This window comes from Morus notabilis, unplaced genomic scaffold (assembly GCF_000414095.1).
Source record: "Morus notabilis unplaced genomic scaffold, ASM41409v2 Scaffold69, whole genome shotgun sequence".
NCBI classification, from domain to species: Eukaryota; Viridiplantae; Streptophyta; class Magnoliopsida; order Rosales; family Moraceae; genus Morus; species Morus notabilis.
This window is the reverse complement of record NW_010364208.1, coordinates 434301-457963: the sequence shown is the minus strand read 5'-3', so window position 1 is coordinate 457963 and position 23663 is coordinate 434301. Positions and strand designations below refer to the sequence as shown.

Below are 23663 nucleotides of genomic sequence, written 5' to 3'. Positions count from 1 at the left end.
ATAAAATTCGAATTGCATTTGGATAAAGTGTTGAAAACTGTCATTAGAGTTTTGTAACAAAGTTATAAAATCTCATTGTAAATGACATCTAAAAATATGCAATATGGATGGGGATTTGTTCCTCTTTTCATTATGAACACATTAAAAAAAACATCTCAATTAGAGTTAAGACGAAGAAATTATGACATTTTTAAACTTAAAATTGAAGAGAGAAAAAATAAAATCAGACTTATTTTCATTTTAGAAAACAATTAAGATTGTTAAAATTTAGGGAGTGATAAATTCTAAAATCAAGGGTTTGAACTATTGTTAATGGCTTGAATTATTCTTGAATTTTTCTCTCCCAAACATCAATTTGAATCCTAAATTACAGTTTGAATTCTAAACAACAGTTCAGATTGTTGAAACAAACCGGGGCTTATAGTTTAGTTTTTCCTCAAGTTCAACCATTCAAACTATTTTTGAACAGTAAGAAGGTGTCAACTCTTTGCTTTTTACCCCCATCAATCACAAATTTAAAATTTATTCCATGTTTAAATTAAAACTTTAATTACACATTCAAATGTCAATTTACATTATAATTTAGACCACATAATTTAAATTTTTTTATTCAAACCAATAAAATTTAAATTAATAAATTAAACAAAATTTAAATTTATAATTAATACATCAATTATAACAGTGAGCGCTAAAAGATTACCGTTAATCTAGTAGTCTCTAGAACCAAAAAGAAAGGAAACGATAAAAAAAAAAAACGAAATTCCTAACTTTCCAAAAAGGCAGCAAAGAAGTCCAAACTCCAAACTCCACGGAGAAATGCCGCCTCTTCTTTCTCCAACCTTTCCCCGGTTCCACACTCTTCCCCTCTCTCTCTCATCATCCTCTTTCTCTCTCCTCCCCGCCAAAACCTTCATACCCGCCATGTCTCTCTCTTCCTCTTCTTCGCCATCACCTTCCACAGCCAACAAACAACGACAACCATCATCAGAAAACGACAATCAAAACCTGTCGCAAATCCTCCATTACCACGACCAAACCAAGCACGCCTTCACCAAATACGCCAGAGGCCCCCACGGCCTGGACTGGGCCAACCAGCCCAACCCATTTCGCCGTTTCCTCTCTTCTCCTCTCCTCCCCCTCCTGCACCTCTCCACACCCGATCAAACCCCTTCCTCGTCCGCCATTGATGGAGCTCAAGCTCCTCTGTATCACTCCGTTTTCCTCTCTCTCCCTCCTCCCAAACCCCTCTCGAAGCCCGCCATTTCGCAGTTCCTCTACGACTCCCTCGCTCTCTCCGCCTGGAAGACCACCGGCTTCTCCACCTGGTCCCTTAGGGTTAACCCCAGCAGCGGCAACTTGCACCCCACCGAGGCTTATATCGTCGCTCTGCCGATCGAATCGCTCTCGAATTCGGGTTTCGTGGCGCATTACGCTCCCAAAGAGCACGGTTTGGAGATCAGAGCCGAAGTTCCTGCCGGATTTTTCGCAAAATTCTTTCCCGAGAACGCGTTTCTAGTCGGATTGTCGTCGATTTTCTGGCGCGAGGCTTGGAAGTACGGCGAGCGCGCGTTTCGGTACTGCAATCACGACGTCGGACATGCGATCGGGGCGGTCGCCATGTCCGCGGCGAGTCTCGGCTGGGATGTGAAGGTTCTTGATGGTCTAGGGTACGAGGATATGAAGAAGTTGATGGGATTGGACAAATTCCCGGAGTTTCGGATTCCGTCTCGGCCTGTTAGAGGTAAAATTCCCGAGATCGAGTTTGAACACCCTGATTGCGTTTTAGCCGTTTTTCCTAGTGGAATCACTGAATTTGGTTTGAATTATGAGGAATTGAGTAAGGTAATATCCGAATTTTCGAGCTTCGAATGGAAGGGAAACCCCAATTTGCTTAGTAAAGAACATGTTTGTTGGGACATTATTTATAGAACAGCTGAGGCAGTGAAAAAACCTATAGATATAGACAATAAAGATAGGTTCTTTGTTGATCCGTTTGTGAGTAGTGGACTTTTTAGCGTAAATGCGTACAAGGGATATACAGTGAGAGAGATTGTTAGGAAGAGAAGAAGTGCAGTTGATATGGATGGAGTCACTGCTATGCAGAGAAATACATTTTATCAAATTCTGCTGCATTGTCTTCCTTCTGGTTGTGGTACCGGAGAGGGGCAAAAACAGCCGTTGGCGTTGCCCTTTCGGGCACTATCGTGGGATGCGGAGGTGCATGCTGCGCTGTTTGTTCATCGGGTGGTGGGTTTGCCTCAGGGCCTGTATTTCTTGGTGAGGAATGAAGAACATTTTGGTGAGCTCAAGAAGTCCATGAGGCCTGGGTTTAAGTGGACCAAGCCCGAGGGTTGCCCTGATGAGCTTCCTCTATATGAACTTGATAGAGGCGATTACCGGCTTCTTTCTCAGCGGCTTTCGTGCCATCAGGTGAGTTAAATTTTAGATGATTTTTTGTCATATTTTAATTTTTCATGGACTGGTGGGGTTGCTCAGGCATGATTACAATATTTAAAAGTTTTTTTTTTTTTTCTTTTTTTGGTAGAAATGTCACAAGATTTGAAAGAGTTACAATACAGTGAATGTTGCAGAGAGGAAAATATTTGTTTTATCTCTCCTTTTAGAACTTAGAGCATAGAGGTGATATTTTGTTTTTTTCCATCTGTCTTTTCGATTGAGCTAATTTTCCAATATAGTGTTCAAGTTAGCCAGTATACCTTTTTTCACTAAAATCTTATTTGTTAACAACTGAGATAGCAGCTTTATGAGAGATTTACTAATTATACTGAAGTTGCTAAATGTTCAAATCATAGATAGTTTTACAAGGATTTATTCCTTTATGCAAGCATCCATTTTACACGAGATATGAAGAATAATCTTGAATGATGGTTAAGGAATAATCAAAGCTCTTGTTAAAATATTCCATCCATATATATGCAGGAAATAGCAAGCGATGGCTGCTTCAGTCTTGGTATGGTGGCTCATTTCGAGCCCGTTTTGCGCGAGAAAGCGTGGATGTATCCGCGATTGTTTTGGGAGACTGGTGTACTAGGACAGGTCTTGTACCTTGAAGCGCATGCTGCTGGCATCTCAGCAACAGGAATCGGTTGCTATTTTGATGATCCCGGTGTGGTTTTCTTTCCATTTCTTATTTCGACTATTTGTTTCCAATTTCCCCGCAACACTCTACTAAATGATTATCCATTATCAATGATGCATCACCGGGGTGATAAATAATGTTACTCGATACAAAATAATCACAAGAGATTTAATCCAATCATGCCGTGAATGTTTTAATGATAAGATTGTTGAAAGTTCTTCTATTATTGTTGCTTTACAGTGCATGAAGTGCTTGGTTTGAAAGGATCGAACTTTCAAAGTCTGTATCATTTCACTGTGGGAGGCCCAGTCCTGGACAAACGGATAATGAGCCTTCCAGCATATCCAGGCCCTGGTATTGATGCTTGATGCATGGTTTTAAAAACCCAGCTGAGACTTGAGACTTGTGCCAACGTGCCCTTGGTTAATCATGGATAAATTTACCAGAAAATGCCCATCAACTCTTTTTTTCCACATTGATACATCTAGACCATGGGATTAGGACTTGGGATTTATGGGGAGGATGAGATGTAGCTTTTATTTTGTAAATTGTCAATGAAACAAAAAATAGTACTTCATTATTTTCTATGGGATTAGATTAGATTTGTAAGGGTTCTTGATGTGATCATATCATCTGACCGTAATACATGTAAAGTGACATTGGGGGTTTGAACTCCATACCTCTAACATTTAAAGTAGGACTTTGATTTACCGTTTGGCTATACTTGGAGCTATCATTGACATGGTTTTATGCCGTAAAGGACGTGTTCATTTTCTTCATTCTATAAAAGTTTGTATACAATATTAGTTATTGTAAATAAACGTTGTAATGTTATTCAAATAAATAAATAGATAAATAAAGACCTGATAACTTGGTGCTTGTGTTTTTTTTACTTGACTCTCCTATGACTGACCTTTATACTACTTGTTACTGATTTTCTGAAGGATCAATAGTGGAATTTTTGTCTGCATGTGGATAGTCCCCAAAAAAATATTCAAAGGCACAAAACGTCTTTAATAAGAAAGTATATCAAAAGACCTATTCAAATCATATTGTGAGAAATAGATTACTTTCCATTGGAAACTGAGGGGTCCAAACATTTATGGCAATTTTTACAGTAAAGATTGCCAACATTTATAAGCAAAAAGATTTCTCAAATAATGAAGAAGAAAGGTGGTGGTTGTTTATTTTTGGAAAGCTACCAACACTTTAACGTAAAATCTGATCAAAATCACATCAAAATAAAAAAATATACAAAACTGACAGAATCAAATTCAAATCTGACAATTAAAAAAAAATGCTTTCATAAAATATTACTGTAGGATTCTCATTATTTTTGCGTTAAATATGATCTACCAAGCATTCTCGTTATTTTGAAGAGAGAGAAGAATCTGATGGCTTGCTGTCTCTATGCCACCCTAATAGTAGCATAGCAACAAATAAGAATCCAAACAAAGCCACTCTTATAGTAATAGAAAACTGAGAGCCATATGCACATGCTAAAGAATTAATGAAATCCGTCGTAAGAATTCCGGTGGAAATGGGGGAAAAAAGCATTGGCCCACTTTGTTGGGGAGATATGGTTGAAAGGAGCTCAATTTTTGAAGAAATGACACCCATGGAAAGGCAGGACCACAGCTCCAATCAACTGAAACTAGTCCTCTAATACTTCAAAGTCGCCGTTAAGTTTCTGATGTTCCAATGCCCCAATAAGCAAAGAAGTTCTCGTACTCTGATATGACTGATATGAAGTCATCCTGAAATAAAATTCATAAAAGAAATCTGTTCTTCCAGTTTCAGGCTCCATACTGAAATGGGACAATTTCTTTCCAGCTTCACCTCCAGTCCACCCCTAAAAGTAGTTTGATCTCACTTTTTTGAGCCGGCTTTTCCAGCTGGTATGATCTTGCTCTTGTTCCAGCAATCAGGTAGTGAGCGCCTAGCTGACCGATCAATTTCTCTTCGATGGTTGGGCAGAAAACAAATCAGCCAACAGCATCTGGTGGAGCCATGTGTCACAAGAAAATTGAGAGTGGATCAAATTCAAAGTTGAAGAGGTTACTGAACCCAAAAACATCATCCATTTCGTACTTGAATGAATCCAGGAAGAGACCCAGGGAAAGCCCAGTTTTCCAATAGTTAAAGACGGTTATTAGGCTCCTCATCTTTTTTAAAAAGGGAAAAGAACCCCTATACATGAGTGCACCAATACCCTCTACAACAACCACAGCCAAGGCAGCAGATAGAATGTCCCAGTCACCTGTTTGCCCGATAACAGTAGCAAATGCAGTTGCGCAGTAAAATCCCGCTAAGAAGAAGAGCAGTTTTACTGGAAAACCCTTCTTTATCTCCTGAATTCTTGCACCTAACCTGGTTTGGATACCTTGAATCGCCCGAATTAGTCTTGTAGTACCATTACCGCCATTTGATGTAGAAGGATCCAGGGGATTACTATCTACACTGTTCCTAATAGACCAGGACATCTTCCTGTAACAATGTCAAGAAGTCGCATCAAAATATTGGTAGACAGGACATTGATTGACACAGCAGGGGTTATGTCCATAACTACGAGGGACGAGGAAACATTTTTCAAGCAAAAAAAAAAAGGTTCAAATAATAAAGAAAATCTCAAACCACCGGTATGGGAAACATGATGGCCATTTAACTTGGTAGCTTATTCAATGCTAACCTAATTGTTCAAGTTCAGAACTTTTCTAGTATTTTTTGGTTTTCTTTTCAGCTATGAGGAAAGGTACATCTTCCTGACACTTACTAATCTTTAAGTGCATCAGCACATAAATACATGAGACTATAATACAACTAGTTAGGAGTTTATAGTCCAGACTCGAGCACTCAGAATTCGATATCCAAGCAACCTACAACATATAATTCTAATCAAACAAAAAAAGTTCCTCTCATGCAAAAATAGCAGTGCAAACCATATTCAGTTATAGGTGGCAACTTACTTGACATTGTTGGCCAACGAAGGTCGGGTCACATGGAAGAAACCGCGCTGAGAACTGTGTTTCCAGCTGAAAGCACTAACAGTTTCGTGAAGACATGTGGCAAGATTGAAAGTGGGAGCTCCAGAGCCGACACACTTAGGAGATGGAAGTATGGCATTTCTTGGACAGTTGGATGACACAACCGTAGTTGCCATTAATGTATTACCTGTAAGAAATAATTCAGTAGGTCATCCACATAATTTATTTTCTAAACCATGATTCTCTAACCCCTAACCTAGCGTACTTTAACAGACGAATACAAAATTAGCGAAGTTCTCTTAGAAAACTAATAAGATTCTGAGGACGTTTGGTTGATGGATTCAGAATCATGATTCAGAACTATTTTTGATTTACGTGTGTTTTTTGTGAGAGAAAACACTGTAACGAATCACGAACCATGACACGAATACTTGAACCAAACGCACTCTAAAAAACTTGGAACATATAAGTCTCAGTACTATTTGTTTTACACATAACTAAAAGCTTTGTCAATATGTGCCCTGAACTTATCAGTGTACGGCAACTTGGACCTCAGACTTTTATATTTAGGTAAATGGGACCCTAAATTTGAAAATCTATACTATTATGGTCCAATAGCTAACAAACATCGTTCATTAGTGACGGAAACTCCCCAAGATTTTTGCATAAATGCACCCAAAATTTTTCGTTGATTGGCAAGTTAGACTCCGAACTTTTAAATTTTCTCATTCAGGATCCTGAATTTATGGCTGTCCATTAGAGATCGGATTACATTGCCAAGCATTGTCAAATGTTTTGTCCTAACCTAAATTAAAAATTTATGGCTCAACTAACAAATGATGAAAAGGTCAGGGTGTATTTGATGCAAATTACCCCATCTAAAACATACAAATAAACAATACTTAGAAACACAAAAAACCCAAAAAGCCAACATATTGTGAATGTTTAGGCATACAAGGTAGAAGTAATTACTTTATCTAATATTTAGTCAAATTGCTATTTCCCACTACTCTATATTCAGAAAATTTTCACCTTGGAAACACGAATTTCACAGAAATTCATATAATCTTTTATGGTTCTAGGCTTTTAAACTGAAACAAACTTACATACAAACACTAATGACAAAACGGAAAATGGGTTCGGAAAACTCAATCAAATAAGTCAATTAGGATCAACATTTCATGCTTTTGCCAAAAGTCCTATATGAAAATAATCGCTTTTTGCATAACCAACTAATACTTTGGATGAAAGAACAATAAAAATTAAAGAGAACCCAGAAAAAGTTAATTCAAAATTCGATCTTACAGAGAGAAATTGTGGAGGAAATTGAGCGCGATTACGATGACAAGCTCAACTTTCTGCTGTCGCTTCTTCTTCTTCAGATATGACCATATATTTGATTCGTCTCTCCTTTTTTTCTTTTTTTGTGACTCTTTTATTCTTCTGTTACTAAGGAAGTATGACAGACGAATGCTTAGTTCGGTAGTATCGTAGATTTTAGAAAAATTATTTTTAATTGTGTTAAAAAAATAAGTAGTTGTTATAAAAAGTAATTGAGTGTTTGATAAATAGGATTGTTTAGTTGGGAAATTCGTACCCCGATTCGAATCATGATTCATAGTTCGTTACAGTATTTTCTCTCACAAAAAATACACGTAAATCGAAAATAATTTTAATCTCATGATTCTAATTCATGAACCAAACATCAATTATAGTAACTCTGTTAATTGTAAAATTAACGTAATAGTGTTTGATAAATTATGAGATTGAATTATTTTGAATAGTTAAAAATTATGATATATAATTACAATATAATATATATTTATTATTATATTTAATATAATAAAAAAATTATTAATATATAATATATTATATAATCATAATATAGAATATAATAGTATTATTAAAATAATAAATAAAATAAATAAAATAACGATTATATTATATTACACTATAATATAATATATATAATTACAATATAATATATATTTATTATTATATTTAATATAATACAATAAAACTATTATTAAATAACATAACTATGATATATAATATAATAATATTATTAAAATAGTTAATATAATTACAATATTATAAAACATATTATAATAATATAATATAATAATATTATTAAAATGGTTAATATAATTACAATATTATAAAACATATTATAATAATACAAGAAATATTAATACTTAGTTATAATATAATTAAAAATTACAACTATATTATAATATAATATAATATATTATATTATATTATAATATAGTTGTAATTTTTAATTATATTGTAACTAAAATATTAATATTTCTTATGTAATATTATAATATGTTTTATAATATTATAATTAGATTAACTATTTTAATAATATTATTATATTCTATATCATAATTATATAATATGTTATTTAATAATTATAATATTATTATAATATCATATTATATGATAAAATAATAATATTATAGTTATTAATATAATTATGATATTATTTGTTACAATATTACTATTATATTATATTATATTATATTACGAGTCTGACTTTTAGATTGGGAATATTGTCAATTTTAAATTTTATTATGGGTATTATAAAAGTTTCATTAATTGTACTATGTTGATTCACGCATAATCTAAAAGGTAAAATTGTCTTTAGACTGTTTCTGATTTTGACTGTAGATTCTTGAAAAATTCTTCAAAAAGTACTTTTGAAGAGATTTACCAAATACTAAAATCAGCTTCTGCTACAAGCAAAAGCTGATTTTGGAATGAAAAAATAATATCAAACTAAGTCGAAAGCCATCTTTTTCATCTTCAAAATGTAGCCATTGAATAATAAGAATTTCTAAAAAATTCAAGGGAAGGAAAAAGTCATGTGTTGGCAGAATAAAAATTTATGACCCGTTTAGTCGGTTGATTTAAATTGATACGTAATTTTATGTATAAATTTTTTATTATAATAAAAAATTAAATGTGATAACTTTTTAAAATTTTGTAATTTTAAATTTGAATCGGTTAAATAATTTTGTAGTGAGATTCGTGAATAGACAACTGTGGGCCAAACTTATTACAATGAAAAATTCAAAGGAATATTCTTTAGAAAATCCAACGACACATCGCTTCCTTCAATAAACGACAACAACTTCAGTTAAACGACATGTCGTTGATACAGGGAAGAGGAACGACATGTAATTTTCTTACTTAAATAACGGCGATCTGTAATCACGGTTAACCACAAAGGGTGAAAAGATGCATTGCTTTCTTAACTTAAATGAGTGCAGAACTTTAAACTTCAAAATGACAGAGAAATTCTATGAGAGAGAGAGAGAACTATCAGACCAAACAAACTATAGGACAAACAACAAGCTGTTTGTTGTAAAATGATGGCATACGTGTAAAAATTGAGCGAGAAGCAAGAAGCGCAAATGTTATGTCGTTTCTTCCGTTAACGACAAAATATATTTCAATTCCGAATGAAACGACATCAACGTTTCATAGAAAAAAGATTTGTCAACTGAACAAGAACGACATCATCTAAAGATTTTTATTTATTTACTTAAAAAGAAAGGATAAAGGTGTAGACAAAAATCTCTTATTTTAATTTTGATTCAGAATAAGTCCTGACATTGTATTGAAAATTTGATTTTACTTTTATTCCTCAAAAGTTCTAATATGGTGCACAATATACAAGATTTTTAATATTTGAAGTTTTTATTCGTATATATACATCACTGTATGTCTACGTTTAGTATTTTCTCAAACTAAAAGAAAATACGTGTATCATTTCCCTACTTAAGTTCATTTGGTATATCATAAATTGCAGAGTAAATACCACACAAAAGCCACCACAATATACATTCTTACGATGAATCAAAACGACAGATTTTACCCACCACAACCAAAATGCATCAAATTCTTCAAGCAAAGTTCATGAAGTTGAGACATTAGAAAAATGGGTGACTGGTTTTTAGTTTAACTTTGTGTTTTTTGGATTACTTGACTGATCACAGCCAAAGTAACCAAGTTTTTGTGTACAAAGGCCATAAATATCCTTTTTCTTTTTATTTACATACACTGATTCCGCAGATGTACACAAAGCACATTCAAGCAGACGATCTCCGATTGACTGTATGCAAATACAAAAAACTGTATAACTCAGTGTACCAGAAAAAAGCTACCCTCTGGGGCTGGCACAATACTTCTTCAACTCAAGCTATGAACTTGCACCAAAAACACAGATTTTCTGCTCAACTGGAACCCGACAACAGGGACAAGTAGCTTTACGCTTTACCCCAAAATCCTCACTGCAGCCTGCGCACATTACTTGATGAGCACATGGCAAGAAAACAACAGAGACTTCGTCCTTAAGACAAATTATGCATTCCCTATCAGAGTTTATTTCTTTCTCCGACAAATCCTCCAGATTATCTAGCTCGCGAAGCAGCTTTGCAATTGTTTCTCCTTGAGGCTTTGCGCCCTCGAAGTTCCCAGCAGGTGGGGTATTTGACGGATTATGTGACTCAGTTAATTGAGATGACGCTTTTAGGCGAGACAGTTCCTGCTCAAGTCTTTGGAGATCATCCTTGTGGCGCTGGAAATCTATCTCTATCTTTAAGCGCAAAGCTTCAAGCTTTCTTTTGCTACTAGCCTCAGCCGCTTCTTTCAAGCGTCTTTCCTCTTCCAATTGTGCCACCGCTAGCTCTTTAGCCTTGAGCTCCTGCCTCCACTTTAACTGTAATAAGAGAATTTCACTGAAAATTGGTAATGTAGTATGTGATGCGTAGAGATAAAGAAACAAAGTTTTAACCGTAACATGCAAAAGTAAAATCCAGTCCGGCCTGCTAAGCAAAACAAATACCACAGAAAATGCGTTAATAAAGATGAAGGCTCATAGAAGTGAAAGAAAGAGAAAATAGAGTGTATTGTCTTTGTAGGAAGAACAGGAGGATACACCCCAATTACCTTAATACTAACTCGATTTGGGTGATCATAAAACCACCAGATAATTCCAGTATGAACCGTCTGATGCATAAATATAAATCTCAAATGATATACATGTAATTGTTCTAAATAGGAAAATTTAGGTTAAACAGGAGATAACATTTCAAAAACCAGTACTGCATCGACTGATCATATGAACTCCTGATAATTTAAATTAAAAAACTAGGTGCATCAGAGAAAAACTAAATAAACATTTTCAACAAAGTGTAAAACCAATTAAGAAATACAGGTTTATAACACACCATAACATACGACAATATTTGAAATATAAAAAAGCAAATCAATTCTGCAGTGGCATCCTCAAATGCGTTTGAAGACTATTTATCTTCTTAAATGGGGACTAGATAAAAAACAACGATAACTGATCTATGTCACCGTGGTGAGCATATTAGCCAACGACCAAGAAACACTAGCACAGTTGGGTAAACTTAACAAGGCTAGTTCAAAACAAAACCATCTTAGTCCATAAGATAATAATTGCATGGATATGGAATTCAAAATCAATTGCATACCATACTAAAAATGAAAGAACATATCTAATGAAAAACAAGTACGTTTTTCCATTGAATAATCCCGATTGTTGGACTTCCAAACTACAAGAGTAGAACGCCTCAGCCTTTTAAGCATATTTACACTGCATTTTCAACATGTTTACACCACATTGAATAATCCTCCTTCTCATTAGCTTTACTTTGCGTTTATATCAACTCTGCACACTTTTTAGGGAAATCCCTATGCACAGTTTGGTGGAGGCTTAAAACATACAATTATGTTTGTTAAGATATACTGTTTACGGAATGAAGTGACTACTTCACTTTACTACAAACTAGTAAAAATTAGGTCTCTTTTAAGCTATTTCACATGTAAGTCCTGTGCAAGCTTTTTCAAAATGATAGTCTCACTCCATCATTTTCTTGAGTAACTCTGCATGAGTCTTTGTGACCAGGCAAAGAAAGGAGATAGATTATAAGGAAACAAGCATAAAATATGAGTAAACGCACCTCAGCAACTTTCTGAGACTGCTTGATGCGAGAGAGAGTTTGTTGCAATTGTGTAATCTTCTCTTTCTCATTTTCAATCTCCTCCTGCAACCTAGCTTTCTGTTTCTCCCAAGCCAAAAGCCTCTTCAAGCACTTTTTCTCTCTCTTTGCAAGCTCCAAGCAGGTGGTGACTGACTCAGCAGCACTTAACTTAGAGGCCTCCATTTCTGCTCTGATTTCAGCATTCTCAGTCTCGAGACGTTTCACAGCGGCATTTGCCCGGTCGACTTGACCACTGGCTTTTCTTAGAGCATTTTCCATCTCTGAAAGTCTCTTCATTGTCGAATCCTCGAGAGTTTGTTTCCCCTTCTTCAACCTCTGAGTCTCCTCCCGTTCCATTCTTAAAATCTTCAGCTCTCTCAGATCATTACTAAGTTTTCTTGCAGCTTGCATTGCCTTTTCGTGAGCCCACTCCTTCCGCTCCTTTACTTGTTTCTCGAGCTCCTTGATCTGGTGAATCAGAGTAACTATCATTTCATCCTTCTGATCTTCGGCCACTAGCTCCGAGTTTTCATCGAGATTTAGATCACGGAATTTACTCAATACTAAGTTTACTGCTTCCTGGTTCTTTGTATTTTGGGACTCCTCACCTTTCTCCGCAGGAACTTCAGCAGCTGATCCAACCTGGGAACTCCTATTTGTCAAAGTATTCAGGCAAGCTTCTGATTGTGTCTGAAACTGTTTCGAGTTTGCTCGGAAACCGGCTGCAAACAGCGCAACATTCCTCTTCAACAATGACTTCATTGAAGGAGAAAGATTAAACCTTTTCGGACACTCAATTTCTCTTTGCAAAGCAATCTCACCACCATAAGAGAAAAAGCCATGAATTGAAGATTCGGAACCTCCCCCATTCCCAAAACCCCAACCACTATGAAACCTACAAAGCGTCGGGGTCACAACACCAACCGAATGGTTTCCACTACTTACAATATCCGCAGCATTAGTAGCTACGGCAGTTCCACCACCATTTCCGGACGATGGGAGAACAGGAATTTCCATAGTAGTTGCCCGACCCACATGAAGATCACTCATAAGCAAACACCACATGGCATCCCCTTTACTCAAATAAGGCCTTACTTGTTGCAACAAACAAACCATACCCGCAAGCGAATACTCCTCCAACTGCCTCAAATCCGCAAAAACGAGCTCGGACTCCTCCGAGTTCTCATTGCTACTACCACAACTACTATTCAAATACGCCAAAGAGTTATGCAAAATGTTTGTCAGCACATCCATGCCCCCATAGCAATGCCCATTTCTCAAAATCGCTTTAAGCGCAACATCCTCATTGTAACCCAACGCAACAAGTCTAGATATAGCTTCATTATACAAAAACTCCAAGTTTTTCAACAAAATCTCCTCCAATTGATCTTCCGTGCAGTATCCCCACCCACTATCGTCACAATTGGAATTGGGGCTAGCACTGGGGTTAGGGTTAGAGCTAGGGTTTTGGGTCGAATCATTGGAACCAGAATTAGGGCTATTCAATGGCTTAATAAGACCCGATTCTAGTATTGATTTTGATATAGACGCTTTGTCCAACAATGAACACGGATCAATTTCATGTTTCACCGATCGGAGCCTCCGGTTCGTACGAATATGCTTATCTCTCACAGTACAACCCATGAAAATCTATACAAAATAAGTTTATATATACATATATGTATATCAAAACAATCCCAAAGAAAAATGATTATTAACAATAGAGAGAATCGAAAGAGAAAATGGATTGGGAGTGGAGAAAGAAAAACTCACTGAAAAATCGGCGACGATCGGTGTTTGGCTGCTGAAGCTCTTTGAGAGGGAGTTTTAGAGAGAGAGAGGAAGGGACAAGTGGAGGCGTGCGTCGGAGCTTCTTGTTGTTGTTGTTGTTCAGGCAGGTTCACTGTGTCTTGTGTCATTGTGTGTAACAATATATTAATAATGTGTCTGCGCATGTCCATTTCCCGGAATTCTCGTTTTGGGCTCATATCCGACGCCAATCTAGCCCAACTGAGGTTATTTGGGCTGCCTGAGATCCAGCCTTGTTTGGGCCGCTTGGGTCGAGGCCCAAAGGAAATAGTTTGGTGCTAAGGCCCAATACACAAAAGTGATGGATCATCGATTAGTTATGCGGTTTAACGAGAAACGGACACAAATACTCTTTAGAGTTGAGGAGTTTTAAGGTCTGTTCTTTTTGGCCCCGTTCATTTTACCAATTTGAATTTAAAATTTAAGTGTTATTACAGTAAAAAACTCTCAGAAACAGTCACATCTAATTTTTTTACTACAGTAAAAGGCTCACGTAAAGTCACATCTCAACTCAAATTAAAAACTCGAATCAGCGAACTAAACGGATCCTTAGAGTGTGACTTGAGTGTAGTTTTTGAGTTATAACTTGAGTTTCTGTTTGGTTGTGTACATTTGAGTTATGGTTTGAGATAAGAATATTTTTGAGTTTGTGTTTGAGTGAGTCAAAACTTGAATTTGTATTTAGATAGCATTTTAATAAAAACTCAATGGTGATGAAAAATTTTAATAGGGTATATGGGTGTGATTTTATTCGTCTTTTCGTTATCAACGTATAGAAAAAAAAATTATCTCAATCAAGATTAAAACGAAAAAGTTATAGCATTTTTAAGAATAGAAAAAATATTGTTCATTAATTTGAGTTCCAAGTTTCTGAACTCGAGTTGAAGGGAAAACTTGAACTCGAGTTTTAATCCCAAACTCGAGTTCAAACTTAAAAGAACATGAACTTAAATAAAGTTGAAACTCGAGTTGTATTTTTTTGAGTTTTTGAGGCTGCCGAACAAGGCCTTAAATTTTTACTTCTTACTTTTAGTTAATATTCTTTCTTTAAAAATTATATTAGTCAAAAAAAAATTAATTAAGAGTAAGAGATAAAACTCTTGAACACTACACTTTTAAAGGGTAAAATCTGTAATTTATTTGTGTTGTTTTTAATCTCATTTTACGAACTTTACCTCAATCTCACTTTGCTACCTAACCTTTTAAACGTTCCAAACTTAACCTGATTAATCAGTTTATTTTGGTTTTAGCTATTTTGTGAGTCGGATGTTAAAAAGAGGACTGAATATGTATCATGTTCTGTTAGCATAGTGTTGTTTTTTTGTCTATATAGCACGTGTATTTTGTGTTCCGTTAGAATAATACCATTCTATGCTAGCATCACTTGCATACTTTCTATTTTCATCATAGGAGTGTTATTTTTCCTTCAAGATCACGTGTTTATTTAGTCCCTTTTTTTTTTAACTTATAACTGAAATGAAAAAGACTAAAACTAAAGCGAACTAATCAATAATCGGGTTTAAGTTTGAGACATTTTAAAAGGTAAACACTAAAGTGGAATTGGGATAAAGTTTGGGGAGTATTTGTAGATTAACTCAAAAGTTTAATTATAATTGCAATTAACTAGTGTTATCATATATCCTCGCGATACAATACAAATTCCAGATCATTGCGTGCGATACATATGTCTATACTGATAATGTTTAAATTCAAATTTTTTTTTTTTTTTTTTTTTTTTTTTTTTTTTTTTTTTTTACACTAAATGATCATGTAATGGTCGGGCCCCAGCTAATGACTTTGTTGTTTTATTGTTAGATGTTTCTACTACAAAACAAGTTAATAAGAATAGGAATTGTAATAAGGGATTTTACTGGTTTTTTTATGGCAATATATGCCATAAAAAATTTTATGGTTCTTTTTCTGCTCAGAAAGCCGAATTTATTGCTCTTACTTTAAGTTTGGTTTTGGCAAGAGATATGGGCTTAAGTCTCCAGTTCGTAGAATTGAGCATTAACAACTGCACAAGTTTTTAAAATTTATACCTTTAATTGTAAAGAGTTTGGTGTTTTATTTTTATATGTTTTTTATTTTTTGGATTTACCATGTATTTAGAGAAGCTAATAAAATAATCCATTTCTTAACTTCTTATACTCTTATATAGAAGACGAGGTTATTTAATTTGAGGACTCTCCTATTGCACTAGATACCTTTTTAATAATAACAAGTTCTGATTCTCAGAAAAAAGAAAATGTTACATGCTACTTCATTGAAAACAAACTATTTATAAAAGATACGCTTCATTAATTAAAAATGAGCTGCTAATTCGTTTTTAGAAAAAATTCGATATCCTTGTGGGAATTTAAAGGATCTTGGGGGAATTCAAACTTTAAATTATGGATTTGCAACTCCGTTATATGCCTACAATCACATCATGCCATTTATTTTCTTTTTAGTCGCTTAATTATTTTCTAATGGGACATTTCATCCGAATTAAGATAGAAATGAAGTACTACAAGAGAATGTGAATGACTCTATAATACAAAGCACAACTCCCAATGTAAACCAGTTCTACCAGCACAATCTGATAACTCTCAACGAATAGTACATATGTCATATGATCAAAAAGAGGAAGAACCTCGACACACTAATAACAAACTCACATAACGCTATTTTTGATAATATCTCGATAATCGAAGGAAGCATCCCATCAATTAAGAACCACAACATTGTAGTGCAAAGGCCACCATCCACAATACAGACACATTGAACTCTGCAAAGAGTGAGCTCTTGTATGTTGGACACATAACCATAATCAAAAGTTGAGGAGATCACCTCTATTATGACAAAATGAAAACTCAAACACAATAAAAATAACAAAAAAAAAAAAAAAAAAAACAAAGCAGAATCAAAGTCTCAATACCCAAAAAACCATCGAGGCCAATCCAACCAACGCGAAGAGAGAAACGAAAGAAAAACAAGTGGAGAACGATCTGTAACCATCAATCCCCATAGCTTATTTATCTATGCCATGTTCAATAGCAAAGTAACCCTAATTTTTGTCAAACATTCCCCCGTTCGTTGATTGATTAAAACCTCCAATAGTTTCTGATATTTTTCAACTTCAATCCTAAAAGATACAAGATGTAACTATAACCTGCCCTTAATAACAAATATTGATGAAAAAGTACGCATACAAATAGTTAAAAGAAAAAAAAGGTATTTGTTCTATTATTTTAGTTTAAAAGTTATATTTAATTAACTCCTTGTGAAACAAAATTCTGAATATTAATATATAGAGTTCTAATTCCCCACCATAGTCAGGAAAAAGTAAATTTAGTAAAGTTTGTGCAGATTACCACAAATAGGATATAATTTCTGGATTATTTTTCCAACAAAACTGAACCTGCAATCAATATATCAGCCGCAAAATGGGAAGCAGTCCCACGTGGGAGTTTCCTCTACCTACAAAACATATTTGTCCAACATGGACGCATGGCTAGCTATTAGATATACCCTACTTGGTTGCAATCTCTTGTGACACACTCACATTCTAAGTTCCTAAAGTAATGCAAATGAATCTTTTTTTTTTAAATTTAATTTTAACAGAATATAAGAAAACGAAAAGAATTCTAAACGCACCTCAGCCAAGGCACTTGACACCCTGGTTCCTGTAGTATTAACTACGCTAGTTTTGCACATATTTATTGGAGATTGCTGCCATTATCTTTAGCTTGCTAGTAGTGTTACACAATTCACATAATATAATAAATTTCGTCAATTTTTAGTCACTTACCCTGTAACAATCTTTTAGCTACACAAGTTATTGTTACATTTTGAACTCGTCATTTGAATGGCTTGGCTAAGATTTTTTTCCTACCAAAAAAAAAAAAGAAAATCGAGATGGGAAGATTTGAAGTCTACGGAGCCTGACAAAGATTTTTTAATCTGTATAACTTTTCATGAATTATCAAAAGCAAAATTAGTAAATTACTTATCCCTAAAACATGCATCGTTCGTTTCGCTGATTCGAGTTTAAAATTCGAGTTGAGATGTGATTTTACGTGAGAGTTTTTTACTGTAACAAAAAAGTTAGATGTGACTGTTTATGAGAGCTTTTTACTGTAGTAAAACTCGAATTCTAAACTCGAATCAGCGGAATGAACGATGCCTCTTGCCAAAATTCGTGGGATAACATTCATTTTTCTTTTTTTTTTAAAAAAACCTGGGATAACATTCGAATGAGTCTCTAGGTTGGTCGAATTCTTATTTCTTTATTGAAATAAAAATGTAAAAGTATCAGTTTACTTATATAAGAAAGTAAAGAAACCAAGAAGTCGTGGTAAATAAATTCAAAGCAACAAAAAATAAATAAATAAATAAAAGAAGGATGGTTATCTTATCGAGAACATTCGTGGATGGACAGGCTCCAGGTCTTTTAACTAACTAAGTACAGATTCGCCCAGTGCTGACAAAAGAATTTGAGCCCAGCCCACCATTTTAGAAAAAAAGACAATGATAATAATAATAATAATAATAAATGCAATAAATCATAAAAAAAAAAGAGAGAGATTCTTTCTCAAGTTTTGACTTTTCAGGGACGAAAAGCCAAAAAGAAAAACCAGAAAAAAGGCACTGTAATCAAGTCAACGATAATTACCTCGTCATTAATCTTCTCATCATCACCCAAAAAGTCATACACTTTCCTACGTGGCCCTTAATGGGCCTCTTGAACAAGATGGGATCAAACTGTTGGACGTGTGGTTTTCCTAGTTCAAACTCCAAGAAAAAAAAAATTATCCACTAAATACAACTCAATAAAAAATTTAAAAAATAATAAAATACTAATTTGTGAACAACAAGAGCATCTGATTTTAGACAGCTAATTGGGCCATAAATTATAACCAACAACAGATCCAACTGTCACCGATCCATCACACAGAAGCAGAGAAGAGAGAATCCCATGCCTCGTTAGCATTGTTTCCCATAAATGCAGCTATCTAAGACGGTCGTCATCACTTACAAAACAGCTGTCTAAAGCTGAAAACAAGCCAAAAAACGCTGTATGCATAATATAATTGTATATACATACATACTACAAAGATTGTACACATATATAGAACAAGATTTTTCCACCAAAAAAGTGTACATAATTGAACAAGATAAAATCACAACTCAATATATAGCTAACGTCAGCTTATAACTCAATGGATTGGATAAATGATCAATCCAGCTATGTAAGATATGTTGTCTTTCTTTTCTCTTGAATTTCGTTTCAGGAAGGAAAAACAAATTTTTTTTTTTTTCCATCAAAATAAAAAAGGGTCAGATTTGTTTGTCTCCTTTACCTCGGACTTAGGTTCCAGCCTAAGAATGACGAAAGGACTTACCTGGCAAAATCTGGAGTGAGAAGAAGATTGATAAGAGAGATTATATAAGTTAAAATTCAGTCACGATAAATCTGATATATATGTATATATATATATACATATAAATATACACACACATAGTATTTGCTCATTCATATATCACAATCTAACAAATGCCCATTTGAGGAGAATAGTTTGTTTTCGAGCTTCGAAAAACTATGAAGGTTATTATGTCATCTATTAACATACTTTTGACAACTTTCAAACAATTGCATACACAACAGATATCTCTGTACCGTACAGGATCATGTAATTATATACATGGTCTCTCATTCCATTTAATAAACAAGAACAGAAGTTGATTTTTTCTTTTTTTTTTTTTGGACTATATAGTTGAATGATTTGAACAATAGGGGGGAATTGGGAAACAATTGAATTAAGCAAGCTTGTGATGACTATGTGCTCTTGGTGGACTTACTCCGAGACAGATCGGGGCTTTATGCAGCACATGAACCAAGATCCCTTCTTTTGCAATGGTTTAGTCTTGGAATCTCTCTTAGCGACATAATCGGACATGAACTGAACAACTGCCTGTTGATTAAAACGATTCAATTAGTATGTTGAGACGGATGAGCATGGAAAAAAATAAAATAAAATAAAATAAAAAAACCAAGGAAAAGTAGTAAAATCTTGAGCCATTTACCTGGGCACCGAGTTTTGTTACGTGTCTAGGTGGAATTTCTAGAGGCGTCTCATCAGCGCGGAAAACTCTGAGTTTCAATAAGAACCTGAAAGAGTCTGGCAAAACTGTAATCTGGTCATCACTTATATCCAACTCTTCAAGCATCTCGAGGTTTCCAATTGATCGTGGCAAGGATCGTAGATCTGCAAAGTTCTTGCCGACGTTCAATTTCCGAAGGCTTGTTGCGAAACATAGGTTCTCTGGCACGCTTTCGAGCTCATTGAAGCTAACATCAAGCTCCTTCAAGTTGGTGAGATTACCTATAGTTGTTGGTAACCCTTTAATTCTATTATAGTGAAGACTCAGGATCTCCAAGGATACAAGCTTTCCAATTGCCTCTGGAAGAGCTCGTAGCTGATTGAAATCTAATCTTAGTTCCAAAAGCATGGTACAAGATCCAATTGAATAAGGTAATTCCTCAAGCTCATTTGTTTCAACACTTAAACTCTTTAAACTGGTTAAATGCCCCGTTATCTCAGGCAAATGGGTTAACTCATTTGAGCTCAAATCAAGGTTGATGAGTTTTTTCAAGTTCCCAAAAGAATCTGGCAGTGATCTTAACCTGTTTGCGTGGAGATCAAGATCAGTGAGATTGATTAGGTCACCAAAGGAGTCCGGAAGATTAATAAGTTGATTCGAGTGGATATCCAGCTTCGTTAAGGCTCTGAGACGACAAATAGTAGGTGGAAGGGACAAAATTCGGTTTTCAGACAAGTCTAATTCAGTGACATCTGATAATTTCCCAATTGATACAGGAAGCCACTCCATTTGATCCGTCAACTTTCCTTTAAGGTCAAGTACTACTGATCCACTTTTGGCAGTGTTTTCAATTAGAGCCGCCACCTTCATCAGACTCAGCTTTCCATTGTCCCCTACAAACACCAACAGAAGGCCAAAACAACATTAAGAGATTGAAGAAGACTTACATTGCATTATTTGAAGTAAAAGAACTATTTTCCAATACAGAACATAAACAGAGATAGATATGTCCAACAAAAAATTGATTGATTGTCAACATGTACCATTCTAATAGAATGTACTGATCCTTTCAGTGATTTCCGTCGTCAAAATAAAACAGATGGGTTGGCATTGGTGAAATAGTCAGTTTCTCATAAAAGAAGTAGCAAGGAGGCATACAGGAAAACCAAAAAAGACTCACTAACCAAACTTCAAAGGATGAATTTCACTTTTAAGTCACAAAGTATAGTGAACCAGTATATTCCATAATGGTACATGTGTAATACAAAGAGAATAAATGAACTTGACTGAAGCAACATTTGAGAGGAGGTATATCGGTAAAAGAATACAACAAAAAGATATGTAGAGAGAGGGAAGAGATGGTGGAGTGTGTGAGAAGCCTCTAGTTTGGTATTGATAACTTGTTCTAAACATCGATTAATCAAATGGCAATTGACATCCCTCGCTCCATTGACACTCGGGATATTGTCTTCTATCATATCAAACTGAGCATTTTCCTTATAATTGATTAACTCATAATTACTTTTCACATAAGACGGGCTACTTGTCTTTATCTTTTAAGCATCCATACCACAAATTAGCTATCTCGTAGTCTTATCAACATAGGTTGATGGTAGACCCTACAGTCCTACTAATATTAGACGGTAGACCCTACAAATATTAGGCAGTAGACCCTACTAATATTATGTCTATAAAATTGCCCCTTTGCAGATTTTGTGCCCATCATATCTAAAGATTTCAATATACTTAAAATTCTTGACCAAAGAAAATTGGTAACAATTCTGCTATGGCTATAATAATCTAGCAGCTGGGATGAAATCGTCCCTTGTTGGCTATAGATAAGCCTCCTCTCTCGCAGCTACAGAGAGCTCTAATACAACTTACTGGACCCCAACCATCTGCTTAGCTAGTTGAAGTTCATTAGCATAAGTTTTACTAATTGAAAATTTTTATTCCTCCAACTACTAAAGGCATTCGAACAAGCTTGCTAGTAATTAGACCGCAAATTCAGTGCTTCTTGGTTGTCTGCCACCATGTGAAGCTCATCCAGAAATCTGCACTTGGCTGTGTCACTTAGTACCAAATTGTCAAACAAAATGCACATAATTATACCCATTACTATGTTGTAAGGAAACTTTATATACACAAGTGCAGTATTAACCTACAAATAGAAGAAAAAGAAACTCACATACTAGCTACAATTTAAGTATAATAAGTATAATACTTTGAAAGCAAGGATAATTAAGTGAAAATGAAAGAAAATCTAGAGCAAGAGTGACTCTTCTAGAGAGAGAAATGGGAATTATAGGGGAAAGGAATAACCAACCAACAAAATTGTAACAGAGAAGAATTATGATGGTGGAGATCAAGAGAAGCTTCTAGAGTGAGAAAATAGTAGGGTTGACTCTCTCAACACAGATATCTCTCTCCTTCCATCAACATATCCAAGCAAAAAATTAACATAGAATCACAAACAAATAACTGAATCACAGTTTTCTTCATAAGCAAACATCAATTCACATGAAAATGAAGAAAGAAGAAAGATCTAAAAACAACCGAAGCATTAATATCTTTTCCTTAATTGACACAACTAAGACAGATTATCCATTCATATATAAATCCACGTTTATCCACCAATTCTTTCCATAAAAGAAAAAAAAAACGAATTCCGAAACCGAAATCAAACCACGACTTTTCAATTCCCGAACCTGAATAGAAAGATGCCTTAGCGGAAGAACTTCTCTCCAAAGCCTTGGCGCCATTTCTCTCCGACTTCTCAACTTCTCTGCCGCCATAATCATCACTCTTCTTCGCTACCAGGCTCTCATCGCCGATAACCGCATTCGGAACCTCTCTGGCGACCTTCTCAACCGGCTCGGCGGCGGCTGCGCCCAAATTGGCGCGCTTCTGCGCCTGATTATCGCCGGAGACGATCCCGGAGGCTCTCTGGATCAGATCATCGAAGATCTGGAACATTCTATCGAGTTCGATGACATGAACGGCCTCGCGCTTCTGCTCGTAGCTATGCGAGAGGACGACCTTCCTTCTGACCTGCTGGAGAATGGAGAAGAGCTCCTGAGGGACGTCCTTGGGGACCTGCTGCCGCGAAATCTCGTCGAGCTTGGCCTGCTGGTCGGCCTCGACGGATTTGACGACGGATGTGGCGGCTTCGACCTCTTCAATGGTGGGGCGGGGAGGGAGGGACTTGTAGGCGCGCATGATTTCCTCCACGGTCTCCACGACTTGCTCGGGTATTACTGCCATGCTATGGAGGTTCTCGAGCTTTTTGGCTATGGCCGCTTGGTTCGGACAAAGGAGAGATTGATTATTGATTTACAAAGAGGGAAAGGGGAGGAGGGTGGTGCTGCTGGCAGTAAGACGGGGGTTTTGAATTTGTCTGTGGGCTATTATAATCTTTATATGGCCTTTCCTTCTAGATTAGACTATTATATATATATATATATATATAAATAACATACAGACACATATATATACAAACACACACCCACACATATGATATATATGTATATATGTATGTATGCATGTATATAACATTTTTAATTTTGTTTTTTCTATTTTTGGTTTTGGTATTTGCTATTTTCATTTAGGGGCTCCCCTAATTGTATGTGGTGTACCATTTTTTCATTTGTCATTATGGTTATAACT

The 23663-nt window shown here is 35.3% G+C and overlaps 4 protein-coding genes across 4 annotated transcripts; 1 reads left to right on the top strand and 3 right to left on the bottom strand.

The window, feature by feature from the left end:
* The first annotated feature begins 778 nt into the window (after nt 1–778).
* LOC21406059 lies at nt 779–3958 on the top strand. Its single transcript, XM_010106037.2, has 3 exons — nt 779–2430; nt 2941–3127; nt 3341–3958. The coding sequence occupies exons 1-3, from the start codon at nt 817–819 to the stop codon at nt 3466–3468; spliced, it is 1929 nt and encodes a 642-aa protein (XP_010104339.2). The 5' UTR covers nt 779–816; the 3' UTR covers nt 3469–3958.
* Nucleotides 3959–4405: 447 nt separating this feature from the next.
* On the bottom strand, nt 4406–7501 carry LOC21406057 (ycf20-like protein). The gene is made up of 3 exons (XM_010106035.2): nt 7390–7501; nt 6067–6271; nt 4406–5587 (listed from the first exon to the last, which is right to left on the bottom strand). The coding sequence occupies exons 2-3, from the start codon at nt 6258–6260 to the stop codon at nt 5116–5118; spliced, it is 666 nt and encodes a 221-aa protein (XP_010104337.1). The 5' UTR covers nt 6261–6271; nt 7390–7501; the 3' UTR covers nt 4406–5115.
* A 2418-nt stretch (nt 7502–9919) lies between these two features.
* Nucleotides 9920–13991, bottom strand: LOC21406056 (MND1-interacting protein 1). Its single transcript, XM_024170710.1, has 3 exons — nt 13875–13991; nt 12081–13751; nt 9920–10810 (listed from the first exon to the last, which is right to left on the bottom strand). The coding sequence occupies exons 2-3, from the start codon at nt 13743–13745 to the stop codon at nt 10292–10294; spliced, it is 2184 nt and encodes a 727-aa protein (XP_024026478.1). The 5' UTR covers nt 13746–13751; nt 13875–13991; the 3' UTR covers nt 9920–10291.
* A 5588-nt stretch (nt 13992–19579) lies between these two features.
* Nucleotides 19580–23410, bottom strand: LOC21406055 (plant intracellular Ras-group-related LRR protein 5). Its single transcript, XM_010106033.2, has 3 exons — nt 22706–23410; nt 19980–20890; nt 19580–19867 (listed from the first exon to the last, which is right to left on the bottom strand). Exons 1-3 carry the CDS (start codon nt 23259–23261, stop codon nt 19751–19753), a joined length of 1584 nt encoding a protein of 527 aa, XP_010104335.1. The 5' UTR covers nt 23262–23410; the 3' UTR covers nt 19580–19750.
* Nucleotides 23411–23663: the final 253 nt, after the last annotated feature.